The sequence below is a fragment of the Manacus vitellinus genome, unplaced genomic scaffold (assembly GCF_001715985.3).
Source record: "Manacus vitellinus isolate BGI_N305 unplaced genomic scaffold, ASM171598v3 scaffold_27_pilon, whole genome shotgun sequence".
Classification (NCBI taxonomy): Eukaryota; Metazoa; Chordata; class Aves; order Passeriformes; family Pipridae; genus Manacus; species Manacus vitellinus.
In genome coordinates, this window is record NW_021940039.1 from 5,251,939 (window position 1) to 5,267,329 (window position 15,391).

The 15,391-nt window shown below is 41.2% G+C and overlaps 1 protein-coding gene across 21 annotated transcripts in view; it reads left to right on the forward strand.

Annotated features, from left to right (window-relative positions):
• Positions 1-15,391, forward strand: part of FNBP1 (formin binding protein 1) — a 98,035-nt gene that overhangs the window by 18,317 nt on the left and 64,327 nt on the right. For all 21 annotated transcript variants that reach the window (XM_018074252.2, XM_018074253.2, XM_018074251.2 and 18 more), the window contains exon 2: positions 12,376-12,491. In XM_018074252.2, the coding sequence (XP_017929741.1) occupies positions 12,376-12,491 (116 nt within the window). The remainder of the gene's footprint in view (positions 1-12,375; positions 12,492-15,391) is intronic.

The window sequence follows — 15,391 nt, forward strand, 5'->3', positions numbered from 1 at the left end:
ACCACCGGGTCTCGCTCGCTGGGCTGTGGTTCCCCACGTGTCTCGGACTTCTGTGAGCTGCTCCCAGTTTTGGATCTGTTGGAGTACAGGCAGCACTTGGCACAACAGGGTTGCTGTTAGATCTGGGGAGCCTTTGCTGCTGCTGGAACTTCCTTCAAATGTTCTCGGCTCAGGTGCTTGGGCTGCTAAAATTGATGGATGAGAGAGAGAACTGTGTTATAAAACTCCGGTTCTCTGATTTTCACGAGTGTCGTTTATAGGGTAGGAAATGCTGATTTCTTATGTTTTACAAGGCTTGGTGATGTGTGATCTCTCTATTCTTGTGGGAATGTTTGGTTAGTGTGATGGAGTTAAATTTGCCTCTTTCTCTTCAGATGAAGTGTCCTGTGAAGAATGTCAAGTATCCTTGAGTGAGCAGCCTGGATGACTCCATGTGCTGCTCTATTGACTCTGCAAACCTGAAAAGTGTGTGGGAGAACTTTCTCTTGTAGTCTAGCATGTAATTTAATTGATGTTTGTTTGGTAATTTGCCTCAGATTAAATTATTTATTGTCACTACTGAACAAATGCTTTGTGTGCTTCTGGCGGGTCAGCGCTTTGCACAATATTTTCCCTTCTTTATTCCACCTACTTTGATGCATTCATTTGTTTTTGCTGTGATATTGAGAACTGAGAGAGGCTTCTGTTGGAAGGAAAGGCAGAGCAGAGTGGAGTTTGAGAGGCTTTACACAGTGATTATTTAGTTAAGGGAAATGCGATTACTTTTCCTCAGATTTAAACTTTGATGTAACACGAGTTCACACTCTAATTAATGGGAGTTGTTACCTGAGGAGAAACTTCATAGAAATGGCCTCAAACTGAGCATGTGAGAACATGAGTATATGCTCTCTTCCTCCAAAGGAGAAGAGACTGAAATTATTGGAGAATCCTCGTTTGTGGATGGTAATACATGCCTTGGTGCACAGGTGGATGATTCTGATGAGGATGTTAGAGGAGTGTCTTGGTTGCCATTTTCACAGTGCTGTGAAAGTTGGGTCTTACTGTAATAAAAAAACCTCTACGTGACAGACCCTAATAGATGGATTTAAGGAATAGTCTCTACAGCTTTTCTTTGGCTCTTTGCTTATTTCCTATTTCTGGTCTAGTTCCAGAATTAATCCATTTTTCAACAGTGTTGCTTGACTCCACAGAGTGGAGTGTATGAGTGGGTAATTCTGAATTATGAAATGCACTTTGAAGAGAGTTTGTTAACAAATGTTGAAGTGACCAACTCTGTGTTGTTTGCAGGCATTTGAAATGTTATGTACCCAGACACTGTTGTTCAACCTATTGGTTTAGATTCCTGAGCCATATATATCTCTGAGAATCCTCCTGTTTCGGAAACTTCACTATTTCTCAAACCAGAGCAAAAGCACCTAATCTAATTTCTGGGTTAAAAATGGAATGCAATGGCAGATAGAAATACTTAAGGCGTAGCAGTAATCTTTATTTGGTCCTGAGTGTGAAGTGGCCCTTGAAAAATCTAGGACTGTGTTTGTCATGTCATGGTATTTAAGGTATTAAATGCTTTTTGAATCTCATCTGCAAAGAAGTTTTTCAGCTGTTTGTTCCATTTAATTTGGAAACAAGAGGAGGGAACAGTCAGTTCATATTTTCAACTTTTTGTTTGAACTTTAGGGAAGGGCTTTGGACACTCTGAAGTGTAAGGGGGGTATTTTTTATCCCTAGTTATTGCCATTACTCCAGTGATTCCAGGAGGCAGCCTCGAGCGAAGCAGAATTAATAATTTTTACAACATTTTTCTTTTCCAAGTGTCTGCATAAACACCCCACAAGGACACTATGCCTGCCCTGGGGTTTGGTCAGTTCTGGGAGCTTCACAGCCAGAGGAGGAGGAGAAAAGGATATCAGGAGTAAAGGCTGTTCTGTTTAATAAATGAATACATCTTTGCCTCAGCATCTGTATAGAAAAGAGCTTTGCATACCTACTTAGTTCTACACCCAACAGATGATTTATTTAGTGGAGATTAGAAGATGAGAAGTTTTTCTGTTGAGAATACCAGGCATACCTGGCAAGATTTCTACTGTTTTGGTTTTTTTTTTAAATGTAACCCATTTGGGCTAACTTTGACAGAAAGATCAAGGACTCTTACTCTGCAAAGTTTAACAATGTCACTGATTTTTTTTTTAAGTGGTTATATAAAAATAACCAAATTAATCCCCCCCAAACCAACCCCCCCCCAAACCAACACAACCTTACCTAAATATTACTTCTCCAAAGAATTCAACAGAATGGGATTGAAATGCAGGATTTTCTAAACTCCAGCTGTGTGCTCAGAGCTGTATCATATTCACAAGGGATTGATATTAATGACAAAATCATGTGCTTTGAAGATACATAGAACAACTTGGATATTCTACATGGTGAAGCCACTGTGGCATTGGTTTGCAAAGAAGTTGGGCAAAAAGCTAATTTCTCCAATATAGTTCCCACAGACTGCTACAGTTTGAAGTATTGTTCTTGTGGATAAGTTTCTGCTTTTGTAATTCAGTATGGTTTTGGATAAGAGGGCAGAATTGCCTTTTTTTGTGTGTGTTCTTTTCAAGGCATCAGCAGGCTTGTTTGTTTTTCTATTGTAGTTATCCATGCAATAAGCAGGAACATCTATGGCTCGTTTTTAATAATTAGTTCACAGCTGCCCAAAGGGGAAACTGTGGGCAAGAGCTCTTGTTGATCTTTGTTTTAACAGCTGGTATCATTAAGGGAGAGCTTCACAGACTGAGGAAAGAAAAAAAAAAAAGAGGATGAAAATCAGTCAAGAGTTAATCCAAGTTGTAGCCAGACACCAAAAGATTTACTGGGAATTAGTTCTAAAATTGCATTTGTTCAGATAATTTCGGAAGGAACGAATGGGTGTGTATTAAATCGGGGAAGTGGGATGGTGCTGGGGAACAGTGAAAAATTGCAACATTTGTCAACTGAAAAACCTTCCTGGAACAACAGCAGCGTATATTTAGCATTGTTACCATGCTGCAACTCCTGGGGGAGGCAGCTGGGGTCTGGAGCTCTGCTGAGGCTCATGATTTATACCCTCCCAGCAAGCAGAGCCCTCCACACCAGGATCTGCTCTTTCTCAAAGCCCTTGTTTATAACACACGGAGCAGAGAATCCCTGTGGGTCCTTTCAGTCTGCAGCTCTGGATACTGTCAGCAAAAACCAAGTCCTTGTGCCATTCCTGTTCCCCCAGGATGAGCAGAAGGATGAGGTTAGCATTGCTTTGTTTTGTTCCTTTTTTTTTTCCTTCAAATGAGTTTCCTTGGTATAATTAATGCTAATGGTAGACGTGCATCATCTCTCTGGCCCCAGTAGATTTTAGTAGTTATGAGCCTTTGCTTAGCTAATGAGTCTGGATTTTAAGGCCCAGATTCTGCTGTTAATCCCCATACCTAGCAGGAAGAAGTTCACTTAAATAAGTTGCACTGCACTGGTATCACCAAAAGAAACAGCATGTGCATGTTTGTCTTCAGTTTAAATAACTGAACAAGTACATAAAAAGGTTGAAATGCACTCAGTCCTTCCATAAAAATACTCTGGCCTTACATTTGGCATTAGTTGGGATTTCTCTCTTATTATCTTGTTCTTTAAGAGCTTTCTTATATCCTGGGTTGTAATTTGCACATTATAATGTATTTTGAAACAAAACCGTGTCTTGTTCTGGGGTTTCTTGCATGTATTTTATAAGCAGAATTGTATGTTTGAAAAAGAAATGTTCCTTTCTGAATGGGCTGCTCATGACAGATGGTTCTCATTGTGGCAAAGTCATGCAGTGCCTCAAACCTCAAAATGTATAAACTTATTTGAAGGAAATGAATCGTTGCTGTGGCCTGGCCATCCATGAAAAGTGTCTTTGGACATTACAAACAGTGGGGTTTGAGCCTTGCCTTTTCCTTATTCAAAGAAAACTATAAAATGCATTTTCAAGAGCCTGAAATTGTGATGCCTCTGAGGAGAACATTTCCTCTTTCAGGAGATTTAACACGATTTCTAGGTGGGTTTCCCACTGATAACAGCAGGTGATGCCTCAGTATGGCCTTTTCAGGTGATTGAATAAAACCAAAATAGCACCTATATAATGCTCCACACTAGATGGACTTCTGTCCATGCTATCCAGGGCATGTAACCTACATAATTTCTCATCAAAAATTCCCTTGTTCCAAGAAAACCAGGCTTCCCATTAGCTTTTTGGCTGCAAGAGGACCATCTTATTGTCTCTATCCAGTATTCTTTGGCTCAGTTGCTGTTTCTCTTAATTACCTGTTGTTCATCAGCTCTGTCCTGCTGCAGTTGAGCTCTCACATCCTCCTGCCTTCCCACTCTGCAGAATTAATGGCTCCTCTCTTGTTGCCTTACCTCTTTCAGCATCTTTTTAAGCTGCTGCAGTACCAGTAACCACATCCTCTCTCGTGTGGAACATCCCCTCTCTCACCTTCCTTCCTGGCTGCTGTGGTAACACCGTTACTTGCTCTGTTGCCATTGAGGGACCACAAGTTCTGCTTTACCACATCCTCTGCAGGATACAACAGGCATAGGGGGAGGAGAAGGCTTGGTTTGACACCAGGATGGCAGAGGTGGAGGGTTTGGGGCTCCAGTTGGTTTGGACTCTGGTGAGGAAGGCTCTCCTGTAATGATAAGAGCAGCCCTTGGAGCCAAGACCAGGCGGTTTCTTGCAGGATCACCTGCTCCTGGAGCTCGTGGCCTCAGTAACTCAGAGGCTTCTGGCTGCTGCAGAAAGGAGCAGTTTCAGTTCATGGTTTAAGCTGTCAGCAGAGAGAAGGAGACATTTAGTGTGTGTGTGAACGCCTTGGCAGTTGGTGACAGCAGTTGTACTCACAGGGCAGTGCCCTCCTGTGAACCACCAGTTTTGCAAGGCTTCCATAATAGGTGTTAAAGTGGGTCACCACTGCCAGCATGTGGCTGTGCTCCCAGTGGCCTCTCCAGCAGGCAGAGGTGTCCAAGTGCTGACCTGTTGCTCGGTGCTGCTGCCCAGGGAGCTGCTCTCCCTCCCATCCCTGCTTTGGGAGCTCGGTGTTGGGTTTGTGCTGTTTGCTGTCGTGAGCTCTGCAACTACCACTGTGTTTTAAGGTCTGGTGTTGTGCATCTCCTGTACAACTAGGCCATAACCTACACCAGTACGGAGACAAGCTCAGCCTTTCATTAGTGGGGGATGTATCTATGCAGCTCTGCTGCAGGTGGGTCTTTTTTTTAGATAGAATTTACAATGGAATTGGTTCCCCGTCAACTCAGGAGATCTGGTTGTGCTCCCAGGACTGGGCAGGAATATTCATGTTGCTCTCCAGGTTCTGGCCTCTGCACCACGTGCTCATGGCTTTTCTCAGAAGTGCTTCTTGTTTAAGCCAGGTTTCCATCAAGGTAGGGCTGAGGCACGGCCGAAACCTGCTCGTGGGACAGCACTTGGGCTTAATTAGCAGGAGGGGTCACTTGAGTTTGTGGAAGGTGGTTTTCGGGGTGGGGATGAGTGTGGTTGGTCTCAGGAGCAATTATAAGGGTTGCTCCTTGTTGCTGCCCTTTGCTGTGCAAAGGGCCTTGCTATTATATTGGGGCAACAGTATTTTAAATCCAAATTAAAATTGGCATCAATATTAGAACTTATTTTCCTTTACAGCTTCAGCAAAATGCTGAAGTGTAAACATTTCAAGGCTGAAATATAGCCCAGAAACTCCTTAATTCATAGTGTCTACTGGAACAAGCAGGACAATTAGAGGTGAGTTTATCTAGCAACATAAAAGGTATTTTAACATAAAACATAGTCTGTTTCCGCTCTCCATTGCTTTCGGGGAATTCCCCCTCACACAAGTTTGAAATACACTCAGTTGCCTAATGATGCAGCAAAGGATCTTATTTTTGTTTCTGTGTTCTAACTAGATTGAGTTTTGAGGTGACTAGAAGAGATAGAATAGTTAACCTTTAGAGCTTTATGGAGAAATTAATTTAGGAGATGGTGATGAAAGGAAGATGGAGATGTGCAAGGAAGATGCTGGGTTTTTTTCCTGGGCTATTTATTATTCTTCTCAAGCAGAATTATGCCTGTTTAGGGATCTTGGTGAAGGGTCAGGGAGAATTTATTTAATATTTAAAGGGTAAAATGAAATTATGCATGTGGACAGAGAAGTGATCTGCATGAGAAGTGCATGTGATCATAAGAGAACCGGATACCCGGGGGAATGGAAGGGTAGATTGAGAAAACAACCAGCAAAGCCACAGCTTTGTGTGAGTCTAAAGCAGGCAGGGATGGTCTCCCTGCCCCATCGGTCTGTCCTCCATGGTGCTGTCAGTGCTCCTTGTCTGTGCTGCCCCAAGGGAAAGGTCAGTGTCCTGTGCTCCATGTAAAACAGGGATGTTTGTTTAGTGTCATTAACTGAGGATTTCACTGACTGTTGCTGACAAGTATTGTGGGGGAAGTTGATTCTCATCAGTAGTGGCTGACTCAACAGATGCTGAATTGCTTTGGTATTTTCTGCTCATCTCTGTTTTCTGGAAGGCTTTTGCAGTGGTAGCCTATATTTTATGCATTTTCTTTCATTATTAATTTGCCTGGAGACTGTTAACATTTGCATATAGCTTTATTGTAGGTCCCTGAGGATCTGTGATCTGAATTCCCGTGTATTCTGCTGCACTGTAGTGCCATATGGGACCTACCCGAGCCTAGGCAGCTCTCATCATCTTGTTAATTATTTTTATAATTTGAAGTTGTTAAACCATGGAGTCTAAAAATGCAATTTAGAATTTGAACACTGTAATGTATTCTTGATCTTCACTTTAATTCCTTTTTGCTTATGAAAATGAATGAGAGTCTTAAAAAAAAAAGGGGGGGAGATGTTGGAGGAGGTATGAACCAGAGGTAAAAATTAGTGTTTAATTACCATATTCCTGCTTCTATTTCTAAGGACAGTGGATAAACAACTAATTTTGTGAATTGAACTCTCTGAGAAGGAGGCAGTAGAAAGTCTTCAAATATTCTTGATGTTTAAGAATCATGGGTCATTTTTTGTGTTGCTGGCTTAGAATTACGGGAGGAGTATGCTAAATATAAAGGGTTTGCTTTTCTGTTATTAGCATCTGAATTTTCAGCACACTCTTTCTTCACTCCTTGTCTCTGTATTAACAGTCCTCTTAATTTCACACTCCTGCCCTGCTACGTGTGAAAGCAGCAGAAAGGGTGACAGTGACAGTTCAGCCTGGACACTGGTACAGTAAACACTTCCAACTCAGCCTAATCTGGGCATGCTTGACAGGATGATTAAAATTGCAGAATTAATTGGTAAATTCTCCCAGAATCTACTGTTTTGTTCACACTTGAAACCAAGTAAGAACCCTGGGCCTTGTGACCTGGCTGTGTGGTGGAGCTGGGCCAGGTGAGTGTGTCTGGCTGCAGAGAGACTGAGGCTGTAGCTCAAGAGAAGAGTGATGATGTCCCCTTTATTTCAGTCACTGTTGATGCTGAAGCTCCTTGGTGGCAAATGAAGGTCCATCACTGGATCTGAATGCCCTGTGTTGAACTATTTTGCAATAGATGGAAGCGCTCTAGAAAGGGGAAGGAATCTCTGACTGAGCTGATCATCAAAGACCACATGAATAACACTTTATTGCTCAATAATTGGTTGTACTCCATGTTATATGGCTTAGAAATGGGAAGAGGGCTTTTGTTTTTCTTAATGACTAAGTTTCCTCTTCCCAAAATACTTTGCCTAGCTGGGGAATGTGACTTCAGGAGAGCAGTTGAGATGTGAGGGGATTTGACAGCTTAAAGTAACCATTAAAATGAAGCAAAGCAAATAGGCAGCACTATTTCCATTTTAAGCATTGTCAGGGTAACAAGCATGCAGCCGAATTTCAGAAGGAATGCATGGATGTGAGGTTATTTGGGCAGCAGTAAAAGTACTGGGAGAGAATTAATGGAAACAGAAATGAAGTTAGAAACACTCTTTGCCTTGGGGTTAAAATATTCAAAGCATTCTGGGTACTTGGATGTCAAATTCCCACTCAAGTTAATGACTGAAGTTCTACTTTCCTCTGTTGAGCTTCAGTTTTTGTGTGTGTGCTCAAGAATGTGTTGAGCTCTGAAAAACTAGGAAGATGCTCTTTGTTTGAAGCAGCTCATAGCAGAGACTCTGCTTTCCCACCTGTGTGAGTCAGGGGGGTCAGCTCCTGTATTCCAGCTCCTCCATCACCTGGGGAAGTGTTTGTACTGGCACAGGTTGCTGGCATTGGGAAGCAGGTGGAATCTGATGAAGGGGGGATAAGTTACAGCTGTACAAGTAGTTTATTACGTGCACATCTTGATTGTCAATTAGAAGTCTGTTCTTTTTAGTAAGCTGATATCACAGTAAGTACAGGGACCTGAAATTGGGAGGAGATGAGATTTGGCAGGTTGGAAGGACATAGTAATATGAAAGTAGTGGAGGGAGCCTGCTGTGATACACAACACACTGTTAGTGCAGTATTTTACTCAGAATGTTCTTAGGTGTGAACCAGTCTCTGAGCCAAAAGAAAGTAGTGAATGCTTCTAGAAAATGTTTTGGTGTTTCCTTTTCGGAGAAAACAGGTGCAGTGTGACCTTTTGTTTCCCCCTCACTGTGGTCTGGAGGGAGCATTTTTACTGAGCATTGCATCATGCTTCTTGCCTTGTTTTCTTTCTTTTCTCGAATGCTAAAGCCCTGTGGAATTTATTGTCTTCTAATGTTCTCCCTAACTGGAAGGGTGAGGAGGCTGCAAAAAATGAACAGAGGAGAGTTTGTATGTTGAAATAGCAGCTCATGGAGGCACCTGAGCCCTCTTCCAGCTGATGGCTGAACCTGCAAACCTGCAGTAGCTAAAACCTTCAGCTGCTAAACCATCACTGGCAGGGCTGGTGCACTTTGTGCTGAAACCATTTGCTGTTCTCATTAGACTCCAGAATAATTGAGATTTTTTTTAACTCTTCAGTTTCCATGTGATAATGCATTTTGCTTATTGAACCTTGTAGAAAGTAGATAAATTTTTAAGAAGTCTTTTCACTATTGATTATTTGAAGGCATGATATGGTTGTTAACTACTCTCAAAAAAAGTGTTCTTTTTAGAGATCCTGTGTTTGCATTGATTGCTTGTCTCCCTGGACTTTGGGATTCCATGAATTAAAGGTTGTGCTGTATGATCAACACATTTTTGTGTACTCTGTCATCTCTGTGATTCATTAGCTGTAGCTCAGAGCCTTTGCCTACCTTCAGGCTGCTGAGCACATCCATGGAATCAGGGGGACTGTCTGTGTGGAGTCCCTCTAGCTGTGTTGTCCTTCCTTTGGAGTTTCATGCTCAAAAGTGTTGCCAATTTTACTGACTTTTTTCCCTCCTCAAGGAACACAGCAAAGAGAAGGAATAATGGAATGCATGACCCCAGAGTAACACAGTGTTTTGGGGAGTTGGCTGCTGAGTGAAATGGCACTTGGGCCAACACTGTTCCATGCCCAGAAAAGAACAGAAAGTCTTCTCTTTAGCAAATCTGCAGAGAGCTAAACTTCCCCTTGCCTTGTGGAGGTCAGGGTTTGTACTTTATCTTGTTGAGGTTCTTCTTCTTAAAGCTTGGCATGGGGCAAATGTCTCAGCTCACTTTATAAATAGAAATTTAGCATCTTCCCCTGGTTGGTCTCTCTGACAGTGGCACTATGATGTGTTACCCTTACAGTGCTCCTCAGGGAGTTGTCTTTTGCCAAACTTGACATTGCAAGGCCTCTGAAACAGTCCAGCAGGTCCCTCTGTGGGATAACAGCCCACACTGAGGCAGTTACCTGGAGGCATTTTTGGATTTTTGTTCAAACTCTGATCTAAATGATGCTCTGAGAATTGATTCAGGGTGGTGATGGTGGGAGGTTTGGACAAGCCACCACCAAGGTTGCCTTTTCAGGGTGAACCTGCTCCATCTTCCTGTGCAGTCAGCAGTCTGGATTACCTTGAAGGGCAGGATTTCCTTGAAAGGCATTCCTTCTGGTGGGAAACCTTGACCTTTCCTCTTCGGATGGGGTTACAGTAGGATAATAAGTTAGTTCCTTAGTACAAGTCTGATAAATCTGATGATGGTGGTTAATTTGCTTACAGGGATTAGGGAGTGAATTTCCCTCCCTGAGTTTTCCCTTCTCAAAGTCAGGAGTGTGTGAATGCATCTAAACTTGTGAGTAATGGACTGGCCCGTGGGGTATTTATTTTATATGCATGTATTTATGTTAAATAATGTAAATTGTGGAGGAGTAGGGTGTGGGAGAGCTGGAAGACCTTTCTATCAGAAACCTTAAAGAGGCCATGTTTGCACTGCTCTCCTGACACTGGTGCAATCCCAGAGCTGGAGAGGTTGTATGTTTGAAGCAGAGCAGAAGGTGCCTCGTTGTGCTGTATTGTACCCCAGGCAGCACATTGTGTTCCTGCCTGATTTGAGGAGAGATCCATCATGTTACCCATGACTTTGTCTTCTCCCCAGCTGTGAAATTGTCTGAAATAAAGATTTGTATATACACAAATATGCACTGGCTTGGTCAATGTCTTCCCTTTCTGCAGAATACATACATCCTCTTTCTGAGTGACTGATGTTACATTGGTTCAAGGTGATTTATGTAGCTGGAAGTCAGGCTTTTATTCTGTGTAGTTTACATTTTTTTTCTTCAGTCACACTTAACCATTTGGTCATAGTTCTTGGAGTGCAAGGCTCAGGAGTTCTTTAAGATTTTTGTAACTTTATACTATTGCCCTTTTGCTGTTCTGCCACGAGTGCCTCTTTAATTGACTAAAACAGACATAATTTAAACTGAAGCTTGGTCTGACTTGGCTGACTTGGTTTGAAATAGTACCTTATGCTAAACCAGAGCAAATACACAGATGCACAAACACTGTGTGTCCTATTCCATGGCTATTTACCTGCTGCTTTAACTTGCTTCTTGTTAGGGTTTTGCAGATTTCCTCTAATATGGTTTCTGTTTCTCCAATTCAAATTAGCTAAAGCAGTTTTATTAGCAGGTTTATTTTTCTTTATTAGCTCCTGTGTTCAATGCTGGCAGAATCTCTCCTGCCACCAGTGTGTAACACTGTCACTGCCAAATGTGCCCCAGAGCAGAAAGTGGTGGTTGATTAAAGCAGCATAATCAAAAACTAAGGCTTTGTTGTAGCATTCTGCTATTTTTCTGCTCTGTGTGTCTAAGGAAATGGGCTTTTATTGCTCTGATAAGTCAGTGATACCTCTGCAAACTGAGTCACAAAGCCAAACTTTTGCAGAGAAGCATCACTTGTGTCAGAACCTTTTGGTAAATCTACCTTTGTGCTGCAGATGTACAAACTTACTCTCTGTATTCCATTTAAACCACAGTGGAACCTGATGCCTAATAAATAGGCTGATATTAAAGCCCTTGTTTATTTTACACTGTTTCTGTCAGGATAAGCATTCAGAATCACAGTTTGAAATTATATTTCAAATCTTGTAGAAACATTAACTTCTACAAAACTGTGTGGAATGGATGGCTGTGGAATTTGAGTGTTGTTGAAGTAGGCAAATTTTGAAAAATGAGGTAATTATAGGTTCAATCTGAAGATAGTAATAAACTGTCTCGGATAACTAATTTGGATTTAGAGTTGCTTAATTTCTCTTGGCATTTGCAAATCCCAGACTGACTTGTGAAACCTTCTTGATTTTATTGAAAACATGTGTGACTGTTTTGGAGGGCAACAATATTTGAAGAACAAAGTAGCATCTGTGTATAAATGGAGGTAGATGAGAAAACTTACTGAAAGCATAGCTAGTGTCATTTTTGGGGGGCATCATTTGTTAGCATGTGTTCTGTTTTAGAACAAAACAAACTGTAGGGGAGTTAAAGTCTGTTTTGTAAAAAGATTATTAACTTTCTAAATGATATTTTAATAACACCAACAAAGCTCAAGTCTATATTTCTCAGACTAAGATAAGAATTATTAATTGAAAGTAGACCTCAAAGTCATGGAAGTGCTTTAATTCTTCAGAGTAAAATAAAATACTACCAAGAGTATCTATTTCTTATCCTTTGCCTAAGTATGTATTTATATTAGAAGATGGTATTTAGTAGAAATGCCAGGATTTCTGGAATGAAACTGATTCAGAAATGAGGAAGGAAGAATGTTACTGAATGGATCTCATGTTAAAATACAGATTTCCATCAATTTAAAAACCTATGTAGCTACAAAATATGTCTAAGTGTGGTGATGGAAAATATTATTAACACTTTCTGTATGGCAATACCTTGTGTATTATTTTTAGTTATCTATGTTCAATGAGACTAAACTATTTTTTTTTTATGATTCATTGCAGGACCAGTTTGACAACTTAGAGAAACACACGCAGTGGGGTATTGATGTTCTGGAAAAGTACATCAAGTTTGTAAAAGAAAGAACAGAGATTGAACTCAGCTATGCAAAGCAACTTAGGTAAGTTGATATGTAAAGTTCTGGACTTGGAGTTGCATCTGTTCAGAGCCTGTAATCAACTCTTAAGTTTGCTGTGATAGTGGTGATTTGGTTTATAATAATGGCTTTCAGAGAATAGCTTTGATTTAGAGATTGGAAAGCAAAAGTTCATTTAAGATACTATTTTATTATCTCTGCTCTGCAGAAAGAAGGGTTATTTAGGTGACTGCATAGCACACTGGGGCTTACTCACGATTTATGCATGATTAATGGCTCAGGCTTTGAGGCAGCATTGTAATATTTTCCATGAAATTAGGGCTGCTGTGTGTAAATGCTGAAGGGTTTAGGAGAACAATGATCACTTGTTAGGCGAAGTTTAGGTTTTCTTTTACTCAGACAGGCGTAGGAGAAACTGCAGGTCAGAAAGTCAGACCCAGCCCTTGGAAGATTTGTCTCTGGAGTTAACCAGGTTGCAGCCTGAGATTTGAATTACAGCCTTGTAATCTTGCCATAGGTCTTGTGAGGTGTCTCCTAAACAGAGCAGAGATCTTTGTGAATTTATCTCAAATAATTCCTGCAAAGTACTTTCTACATGTCTGGTTCGACCATCAGGTTGTCAATAGAGACGAGTGTGTGTGAACCAGAGAAAACCTATTCCTTGAGGTCAGATCCAGAGTAAATGGGGAAGGGGTGCTAAGAACCCTCCCACAGGGAGCAGATTTTACCCTGCTTTTCCCAGCAAGGTAATAAAAACTGAGAGGTGATCAGGGTTTAGAAGGGACAACAACACACAGGCAAGTCCTGCTGCTGCTGAGGGGCTGTGGGGCAACACTGTTGGTAGCCATTACTTTTAGTGATAAACTGGGAAGTGGTGGAGCTAACTGGGGAGGGGAGAGCAGGAATAATTCTTCCAGTAAATCCACAACTTTTTTTTTTTTATTAATTTGCATGATGATAATACATATTAGAACTCCTTCCATCTTCTCAGTGTTTAAAGAGATGGGGATCCGAGCTTTCAGTTTGTCTGCGTAGATCTAAAGCACAGTGTCTGTTTGAAAGAAAAAAAAAATCACCCAGAATTTGCTTGTGTTCAAGTGGGTTAGAGATGCACAATGGCCTGTGATTTATGAGGAGCTGGTAGTTGATAAATCCCTGCCTTGATGGGGATGTGCTCTCCCAGGGGAGCGCCACGAGGCTTCCCCAGGGTTTGTGTTATAGACAAGCAGGAAATAGAAGATGACTCGTGCAGGAACAAATTGCTCACATCCTATGGAGATGAGCAGAGATTGAATTACACAGGCAAAATGAGCTGGAAGAAAAGAGAGTGTGAGTGGACTGGGAAACCCCAGCAGAGTATCTGTGTGAGCTGGCCTGTCTTATGAACAATCCCCTGCCAGACTCACTGGGTTTCTTAGGACGACAAATTTCAGGTGTAAAGAGCATCGTTATGAAAATGAACACACAAACAAAATGTTAAAGGAAAGTGAAAGATGGTTTTACCTGTCACCATCTAGAAACTATGAGTTCCTGAGTTTTATATCTTATTCTGTCCTAGACTTCCAAAACAAACCTGGTCTGTTTGTTTCTTGCCTCTCTGTATTTTTATGGTTTGAGGACAAATACATCTGTCCCTGAGGAGCTCTTAAACACAGGGCTGCTTGGAGGCATCTGAGAAGTTAGAGGTATAAAAGAAAAAAACAAGAATGTAGACTTGTCAAATATTGAGGTAAAACAGTGCTGGACATTAAGAAAGAATAATAAATCATGCATCTGCTTTTATTTAATAAGTCTCCTTGAGCCTGGTGCAAACCTTTCTTGTACCACATCCATTTGGTGCAGAAGGGCTGCAGCACATCACTGCATGTCATAATATGCAGAAGATACTATTAAAAAGGAACAAGTTAACTCAGGCTACTCATGTGTATTGAACTCAAAATTTTATTTATAGTGTAAGGGAAGCTGCTGAAATTTATTTTCTTCTCTGAAACTTGTGTTTTCTGCTCAGTCCCTGGGCTCCCTAAATAGTTGTTTTTCCTCTTTGACTGTCTACATCTCAGCCTGGTCATCTATTAAAGTTTAATTGGCTTTTATTTAAAAGTGCTCCTTTGCTTCCTCTTTATAATCCTGCAAATATGGATGTAATTGATGTGCTGGATGCTGTGCTCTGAGTGCTGGGGTGGTGTTTCCTTGTCCTCCTTCCCGAGTCACCACTTCCCTTACAGCACACACAGCTGAAGCATCACAAAGGATGTCAAAACCCTTGCCTAATGTGATGATGGATACACAGCCTGGAGGAAGATGTGTTGGAAAAAATGCTTGAGGTATCAGGATAATCTGAGAATCTGATGGGTGACAAATGTGAGAGAGAGAGAGGAAGATGTCAGACAAGTTAAAATAAGGGAGCAGAGAAACAAGCTGGAAAGGCAGGAAAAAAATGATGTAGAGTGAAAGGCAAATAGAAACACTCATGGAGACAGGTGCAAAGGGTAGCACAGAATCCTTCCAGAACTGGTGTTTTACTGCTGCTCTTTGTTATTATGTGTTAGTTCCCTCTTTAGTCACTGTTGGCACTGAAATTCTCACTGCTTCATGAGCTTGAACATGGGAAGTGCTGGAGGGTGGGTCATGACACTGCACTGTTGCTGAACTTTTGCAATACTTCTGGATTCAGAATAATTTTTGGGTTTTTTTGCTGTGTATCGTGGTTAAAATCCTACATTTATTTTTGATTTTAGAAAAGGGGGAAAAACTCAAATATATAGACTCTATTTAGGTGTTGTATAAAGTGCATAGGAAATAATGAAGTGTTTAACCCAGAGGCTAATCCTTGTTAAGTGGTGGTGGGTTTTTTTCCATGAAAGCAGACTAGATTTCTTTTTTTCCTCAGCTCTGTAGCATTTCTGCACCTTTAAAGATCCACA